Source organism: Branchiostoma floridae, chromosome 2 (assembly GCF_000003815.2).
Source record: "Branchiostoma floridae strain S238N-H82 chromosome 2, Bfl_VNyyK, whole genome shotgun sequence".
Classification (NCBI taxonomy): Eukaryota; Metazoa; Chordata; class Leptocardii; order Amphioxiformes; family Branchiostomatidae; genus Branchiostoma; species Branchiostoma floridae.
The window spans coordinates 13,249,971-13,258,950 of record NC_049980.1 but is presented as its reverse complement, the minus strand read 5'-3'; the positions used below and the strand labels follow the sequence as shown (position 1 = coordinate 13,258,950).

The following is an 8,980-nucleotide window of genomic DNA, read 5'->3' as shown; positions in this document are numbered from 1 at the left end:
ACAGATGATTCATAAATCTACAAGTTACCGAAAAATCCTGAAAAATCAATCACAGACAATACACATCACCATGATGATACCTTTATTTTCCCAGAGTGCCAACCGATCCCAGAGGAATTTGAATTTTGTCCACCGATCAATGTGCAGCCGTGGCCAACGGTGTTTCCCAACCTGTTCAACCATCGGAACTTGTCAGAACTGCAGCAATCGAGGGAGCTGAATATGATATTTCAAAGCGCTAATTTGTTAACACAATATCCCTGCCACCTACAGGTACGTAATACAGTTTGAATACAGATAAAAATCATATAAATTTTTTTTCCTAGTTTAGTAGTAGTTAGCCGATGCCGACCGTCCAACAGGCCTAAAGTAAGTATGTGCGCCAGACTATCGTTATAATAACTGCGAAGAAGTGACGTGTATGCTTTGCATAGTCATGATTCCGGCAATACCTGAAACGGAAGGGTTGAGATTTAGCCTCAACTGCGTGTGAAAGAGCTCAGCTATAGAAATCCCGTGATAAGGGTTTGTGCATATTTTGTAAACTAGTTATTGTAGTCAATTGACTTAGAAACACAATTGGTGCCACATTAGAAAACAAAATGGCGGCAGACATTACAAACTAAGGAATGCGTATATTGACATCTATTTCCATTCCAACTGCAGGGCTGGTACTTCATGTGCTACAGCTTCTTCCCGGGCTGTTCCGGCGGTCGGCGTGTGCTGCCCTGCCGCTCGTGGTGCATAGAGATCCGCGATAGGTGCCGAGAGGAATTAAATGCATCTGTGCTAGAACTAATTCCCTGTGACAACTTGCCTTATGAAAACTGCTGGAAGGGAAATGCCAATAAAGGTACATATTACTACCACGGGTGTCTTTTGAAAGATATGTGGTTAACCAGTTGTCATGGTATTTTACGAGTAGTGTATGTCAACTTGAAGACACCTGACCGGTTTGTTTTCGGCATGCCTGGATGTTACTTCGCCTGGATGTTTGTGTCCATGTGAGTGACACGAAGGGAGTTGGAAGACGGTGTCACTGCAAGGGTCAGATTTACCGGAGTGACAGAAAGTTAGAGTTCAGAGGTGGAAGAACTAGTCGTTTATCGGAATGACAGACTTTCGAAGGTCATAGAGGGTGGGTCAATGAAGCTACTAATTCAAAGGGAGATGTTGCTTGTTTTCGGTCTGTCCGTGTTTTCACATAAACATATTTTCATGTGATATAAAGATGTCATCCTGTTTACAGTAGAATGACAGAAAGTGATGAATGAACACGTGTAATGTTAATCAACTGCCATGATCATTGAACAACAAGATATACGAGAAAATCTATCATTTCAAGAATTCGTGAGATCTTCGTACTATTTCTTTCATCTCACTGATTCTCACTATATTTCCTTACTTTACCAGAGTGTTACTATGGTAACGGTGAGAACTACAGGGGAACCATAAGCGCCACCGTGAGCGGCGAACCCTGTATTGGCTGGGGTAACAGAACGTACGAACTACAGAAATATCCATGGGCGAATCTCGAGCACAACTACTGTCGTAACCCGGATGGAGCGGAGAGACCGTGGTGTTACGCGGGGGAAGGCGGTGAATGGGGCTACTGCGACATCCAACCTTGTAGTGGTAAGATAAAAACTCGTTGTTCGGGTGTTCGGGAATCGCTGTTCGGCTTTCGTGAATCTTTCGGAATCATCAGTATCCACTCGTGTTCCGATTCCTTTGGAATCGTGTTTGAACGGAACGAATTTACAGTTTGTGCTCGTGTTTAGCGTATGATTTTCGGAAGTCTTTCTGGGGACCGAATACGCAGTGTGAGTTCAATGTGTATGAATCGCGGGAATCTTGCTGTACAGCGAGTAGTTTATATGATTGGCGAGAATCTTTCAACGTATCGAGTTTACATGCATGTGTTTAATCCACGGAGTGTATGATACAGCAAAGAGTTCAAGAGTGGTACTTGCAAAGCAACTCAGACTTCAACAGAAACTCGGTTGCTTAGTGACATGCTCTTACAGCTTCTAAGGATCAACAACGATACAAAGATTTGACGTTATAATTCATAAACGTGTTGTATATTCCTTGTCCCACAAGGTCTTGTTTGCAAAGATCGCGGCATACCTCGGCGAGTTCGTCCCAGTCCGGTCAAGCCGCACTACTGGCCGGGAGAAAAGGTGAACTACACCTGCGAGTCTGGCTTCATTCTGGAGGGAGCCGTCATTTCAGAGTGCCAAAGAGATGCCACGTGGGACACCGCAGTACCAACTTGTAAAGGTTGCACATCTATCTTATCTTTAATACCTCCGGGAAGGAGGTTCTCCTCCGGCGGGGGTACTGTTTTGGCTGTGTTTGTGTGTTCGCCTTAAAGGTCAAGATCCTTATGACGGATTGTACGAATTTTGGTATGTGGGAGATTACCCCCTCTCCCCCAGCAGCATTTTAAGTACTGCAAAATTACTGGCCAACACCCTTTCCTGGAAGTACATGGACTGCCGACATCCATAAATGTGGGACGACGAATGATACTTTATGGGAAGTAGATAGCTGGGATTAATTAAAGGGAAGAAGGAAAGACAAGGATCGCTGATACCAGTGATAGCTATGGCAGTAAGGAATTCCCCAAAAGTCTAACATTTCACGGAAGTATGAAATCTTCGATTTCTTGCTATCATCATCATTGGGGTGGGAGTGGGGCGGTGGCTATGCAACTCTCAATTCATTCATAAGACAATAAAGAATATTAGGAATTTGTTGGAACATTATTTCTTTTTATTCAAAGATAAAATGTATCTGATGTAGTTCCCAGTCTTTCTCTAATATTGTTATACGTTTATCCGTCCAGTTGATGAGAGAGCGCTGCTTCTGGAAGAGAAAGTCGCGCTGGTCAAGCCCTCTCTTCCCCCGACAGGCGACGTTATCATTACGGCTGAGGGCCTGGTCAGCAGTATTGTCAATGTTGTAAGTCAAACCATCCTTTGTATCAGGATGAGGTGAGCATACCAAATTTATGCAAATGTATTCATATATGCAGATTCATTCATGTATTTGCATATACAATAACGTATTTGCATACAAGAATAGATTTGCATACATGACTGCGTTGCATGGGTTAGGTATGGCAGGTCGTCCAATGTAATGATATACCGGCAACATAGATATATAGATACAGAAGCTGGTGTGTTTCACTGAAGGGCGTTTATACTGACCATACAAATACAGATGTCGATGTTACTTCTAATTCTCTTGTCTACTGCTCCGTACAGGACGAAACAATACCGGCCATCACTACGGACTCCAGCTTTTACTTGGTAAGGCTCCGATCTGATTTTGTTCTGATCAGTACTTTGTAAGGATAAACGATTTAAAATGTGGTCCTATACATGTATATCTGTGTGTCACCCCCCATAACCCATGTTCGACTTCATATTTACTACAGCCATCCAAACAAAGAACTTGTGTCGCAGACAATACAAGTAAACTTTCACAACCTTACAGGTGATTTTCTAAACACCCTGATACACCTGTTTGTTAAAAAAGAAAATAACAACTGCCGAAATCTCCACATTATTTGTCTAAGTAACGACCTCGTACTGCTTATTTTACCAGCATTGGTACGACCCCCGGCTCGCCTGGACGCCGTCATCTTATGGTGACCTGCAGCTTATAGAGCTGGACGCGAACAAAGTATGGAGACCGACCATCCAGCTGTTAATGAAGTACGTAGTAAATACAATGTAAAACTTGAAAATATTTGTATTTTTTTATTCATTCATTGTTGCGGTTTTCTCACTGATTCTAGCTAATGCATTTTACCACTGACTCTTACAAGGCAACAGATATAAGGAAACTGAAGACAGGATATGAGATAACCTATCCAGCTGAAGCTATTTATCTCATTCTTTTATCTCAAAAAAGTATTTCTCATGAAAAGCGTGATAATTAAAAAATATGTGATAGCGATAAGTAAAAACTTTGTCTCATGTTTTCGCCAAAGGATTTTCAATCTTCTACTGGAGAATTAATGTGATAGCAACCCCCTTATCACATTAATTCTCCATAGAGAGATCCAGGATTCTTCTACTGGAGAATTAATGTGATAGCAACCCCTTTATCACATTAATTCTCCATAGAGAGATCCAGAAATCTTCTACTGGAGAATTAATGTGATAGCAACCCCTTTATCACATTAATTCTCCATAGAGAGATCCAGGATTCTTATATGGAGAATTAATGTGATAGCAACCCCTTTATCACATTAATTCTCCATAGAAAGATCCAGAATTCTTATATGGAGAATTAATGTGATAGAAACCCCCTTATCACATTAATTCTCCATAGAGAGATCCAGGTTTCTGGAGAATTAATGTGATAGCAACCCCCTTATCACATTAATTCTCCATATAGAGATCCAGGATTCTTATATGGAGAATTAATGTGATAGCAACCCCCTTATCACATTAATTCTCCATAGAGAGATCAAGGATTCTTATATGGAGAATTAATGTGATAGCAACTTTAACCCCTCAATTTGGTGAATTAATGAGACATTAAACCCAACATCTATTATCACAACTTTCTGAGTTATCACGCTATTTATTTTAAATACTTTTCAGAGCTAAATGAATGTGATAAATAATCAGATCTACCTATCCTGAAACCTTTCTGGGACCTTTGGCCCATCATTTTTGTTTAGTACATGGAAACCAGTCTGGAGTTACCGTTTTGACTTCACATTCAACCTCAGCTTCCGGCATGTCTGAGATGACAACACTACCCTTCAATTTTTTTCACTCTACTTTATTCACATTACTACGGACACATAATCGAACACACTAACGTTAACAGACTCACCGAAAACAAAACCTTCGTACATGGAGAGCAGAGTTTGATGGCACTTTTGTTATTGGTAATGACTGGACTACATTAATCAATATTTCTTCGTGATATCTTCAAATGATGTTTGGCATACTGATGTATTCTCTAATAATTAATCTTTTGGTTTTACTCTGTCATTGAAGCGCCAATCCTGACTACAGAGGCTTTCCCGAAGTTAACGTGGTCGTCAAAGCTGACGGAGAGGTTCTCTGGATCTTAGGTAAGAGCACGTCAGTCGTTCTTCTTGGAACATCTCAGTACATGTATGAACAGGTATAGACAGTTGGACATAAGTAATTTGGACAGCAGACTGAATCAAAAGCAGATAGTAACGCAGCATCTGACGCAATCGATTCCGAAAAACTGGACAAGAAAAGGTACGGCTGAAAATAAGACATTTCATTACACAATTGATCTTATAAGATAGCCATGGTGACTCTTGGAGGCGTATTCAATTTGTATCCTTATATAGCCCTCACAAGAGTCCGGTGGGAAAATGAGTTGATGCTAGCTGACATTTCTCATTAGCTTGACGCTAATCCGTATTATTTCCCGTATTATTCTGGTTGTTCTCTGCACTCTTAGTTTGTTGACCGGGCTGCAATATTCAGATCCTCCTGAATGCTTCACAACGCGACACACACAGCTAGGAGGACCAGTATGTATGCCACCGTGGAAATGCGGTTTGATTGGTACGTTTAGTCATGTGCCCAGTCTTGACCAATCATGCCGCACTTCCAATTGCGAAGGTGGTCCAATGACGTTGAAAGAAATCCACATGCATCTGTAGGTAATACCTTTTTCTGTTGTCACTCAGAAAATCTGCTCGTGACCACCTGTAATCTCGATCAATACTTCTTCCCGTTTGACAACATGACGTGCCCGATATGTGTCGGAGGAAAGTTCCGATCTGGTGACGAGATTCGTTGTCGAGAAGAGAACTCTACCGAGGATGTGATGAACTGCAGCGGTACTCGGGAGGTGCCAGGAGGAGAGTGGAGCGTATCGGTCAGTCTGGAGGCCAGTGGGAACCAGGTGATTTTGATATTCACAATTCCGTTTGCTCATGTCATGTCGCCTGCTTGCATGCCGGTTGGCGTAAGGGAATGCAGATGTTAAAGCACACAGGTCTACGAGTTACATGTATTGAACCGTTAAGTTTCCAGAGTGTACATTTTCTGACATACATTTACTATATATGTATATACATATAATGTATATGTCACAGTAGAGATTGCGATTCAGGACAATAGGCGATTGTCCTAGGACAGATCACGATCGGAGTCTGTCCTAGAACAATTAGCGATTCTACCAGTACAGATTGCGACCTGTCCCAGGACAAACTCTGATCCAAATTCAAATGATGCTAAGAAAAAGAAAACAGTGATATTTTTTGTAAACCACAACTTTATTTAGTATTACTAGAAACCTACTGTAACACTTTTTACCAACTACAATACGCTAAACTAAACATGTTCTAATTAGCCTCTTGGGAAGGCAGTAACAAACGTGACTGAGTCTATATTCTATCCCCTCCCCCCCGTCATTGGTTCATAACTGGAGTGGATTTTATTATATTTCAGCCATACCATATATGGTATGGTGAAATATATTGTATTCGTAATGTTTCTTTCTTTCTTTCTTTCTTTCTTTCTTTCTTTCTTTCTTTCTTTCTTTCTTTCTTTCTCCTGTCAAATCTTCAAAGCGATTCATCTCCGTCGTTCCGTGACCGAATGACCTGAAATTTGGCACAAGAGTAGAGTGGGTCAATACCGAGGTGCTGTTTTCTCATTTTTTTCATATCTGCCTCTAAAATGATTTTATTGAAGTTTAAAGGTCATGTTTTGACCAAAACGGTATATTGTGGCCCCCTGTTCCCTTGAATTACAATGGAATGACCTTAAATTTGGTGTAGATAGGCATTAGATAGTTGGTAAAATGATCCAAGTAAAATTTTGGGCATAAACTACTTTAAAATGCTTAATTTCAGCGCTTTTCTGAGGGGAAATTGGTTTTCTTTCGGCTTCCTGCCGTGAACTCCAGTGACCCCAGAGCCCACACGTGCCAGGTGCCGGCGGTCTGGGGAGAGCGAGAGATAATTACTTTATGGACGCCAGCCAATCAGCGACGAGAAAGGCGAATGCTAGTTAATATTCATAAGCGGGGCCTTGCAATCCCGTATATACACAAACAGATGCATATTACAGCCTTACAGTGGCCATATGGTCCCCTTTGCCGGGTTTGAAATTGTAGTTTGCGAGGATTTGGAGTTCAGACAGGGTCATTTGAGCGGTAGCGGACGGTACGCGTGCATTGAACGTTAGTGTCGATGAATTTACCAACATTCCGCATAGCACTATCAATCATTTTCGGCAGATTTGGACAGGGAAAATTGGACGGCTTGCGTTTAGTTTTGATACGTAAGTTTGACAGTGGCGAGAATGCATGTATTTTTTCCCGAACAAATGTAGGTACTTCTAGTGTTGTTGTTGTTCTTTTTTGACGTAAACTTTGTACATTCAAATTGTAAGTAACTTTAAACTGCCAGAGTTTGAGCCCAATAAAACACTCTCAGTACCAGAGTATCACCACTGACCTCCGAAAAGAAACCCCCGAACAAAGTAGAAACACCTATCCTCCAGGTCTCGCACGCTACGAGCAGGAAATTATAACACTCAGACAAGATTACGTCCGATGGCTGATTGCATACAAAGTAAAACAATTTAACAGTGGTATGCAGGGGCATATACTTAACAAAGAATTCGAAGGAAAATGAAATATATAGATAAAGCAAAATCAAATTAACTTGTTGGTCCTGGGATCTTTCAGAAAAGAAATGAAGCGACAGAGTGGTAAAATTCTTGTAAAATTTCGAGACGTCTCCGTTTATGTAATGACTTATACAAAACAAGAAGAAGATTGAAGTTTTTAGCTTGAAAAAAAAAAAACAACACTCCTACTACACAGTACCTGCACCTGACAATTATTAAAACGTATGCCCTACTTGCTTAAAAAAAGTTCATTGCAATAATAAATGTACCCACATCACAAAGAGATTATGACGGTACTTAGACCTAGTTATCGAAGTGGAAATTGTTGAATGGCGTCATGTAATTTCATGATGAAAATTTTCTGAATGGAAGATGCGTTCTTTTTTCACTCTCGGAAAAATAGGAGTTGCCGCAATTCTAAAAACCAATCAGTTATGCCTAGGCGCTCCTGTAGAAGATTATATTCTTCCATATGGGCCCGGGGCATATTGGACAAGCTCTGTTTTGACCTGGAATCAATTCACAATATTATTTCTCTTTTGGGGATAACTTACAGTTAAAATTTTGAATTTTTGCGCAGGGGTGACTTGGAACAGTCCAATGTTGCGTGGGAATGGGTATGGCTGAAATATGCTGTATTTGCACCCAAGCAAATGTCGGCCTTTCTAGTTATCCATGCAGCCTGTTTAATCCAACGAGTGTTTGTCCTGTTGTCCCCTCTGTCCATCACCTTGGCCCCATCCCAGTTTATTACACACTCATGTTTTTTTGTGGTCTTTCTGAAGTTCTCTTACTGCATCGTTGCAGGCCTGTCTTAACCTGCACCTCCGGAGAAACCCGACCTATCACATGTGCACGACTGTTACCCCGTTCATGGTCCTGTCGCTGCTGATGTGCCTGACGTTCTTCCTCCCTGCGGACGGTGGGGCACGGCTCGGGTACGCCATGACCATCCTCCTGTCTATGTTCGTCAACCTCGTGGTCATCACAGACTTCCTACCGCGATCTGGAAATATCCCATTCATTGGTAAGTCAGACTACTTCTTATAAGAGCGTAACTTAGAACCGATTCAGAGAGATTCATTGTGGAAATTTAAATGTCTAATTTAGATTAATTACCTCCATGTACTGACGGAGGCTTTACTTTCCGTGTGTCTGTCTGTCTGTTTGCTTGTGTGGTCAGTGTTATTTGATTTCCACGTGCTAACAAGCTGATCGACTTAGGGAACCCTGACAAGAAGTAGGTCATAGGGTCCAGAAAGGCTCCAGAATATGTATCTTATTTACCGTCTTCCGTTTCCTACTGAATAAGCAAGTCCTTTTCC

At 41.3% G+C, this 8,980-nt stretch overlaps 1 protein-coding gene across 1 annotated transcript in view; it reads left to right on the top strand.

Annotated features, from left to right (window-relative positions):
- Positions 1-974: 974 nt before the first annotated feature.
- LOC118404224 (acetylcholine receptor subunit alpha-1-A-like) overlaps positions 975-8,980 on the top strand; it is a 10,047-nt gene continuing 2,041 nt past the window's right edge. The window contains exons 1-9 of the mRNA XM_035803258.1: positions 975-1,047; positions 1,414-1,635; positions 2,104-2,283; positions 2,852-2,967; positions 3,273-3,317; positions 3,616-3,725; positions 5,028-5,104; positions 5,702-5,919; positions 8,463-8,682. Of these exons, the coding sequence (XP_035659151.1) occupies positions 975-1,047; positions 1,414-1,635; positions 2,104-2,283; positions 2,852-2,967; positions 3,273-3,317; positions 3,616-3,725; positions 5,028-5,104; positions 5,702-5,919; positions 8,463-8,682 (1,261 nt within the window). The remainder of the gene's footprint in view (positions 1,048-1,413; positions 1,636-2,103; positions 2,284-2,851; positions 2,968-3,272; positions 3,318-3,615; positions 3,726-5,027; positions 5,105-5,701; positions 5,920-8,462; positions 8,683-8,980) is intronic.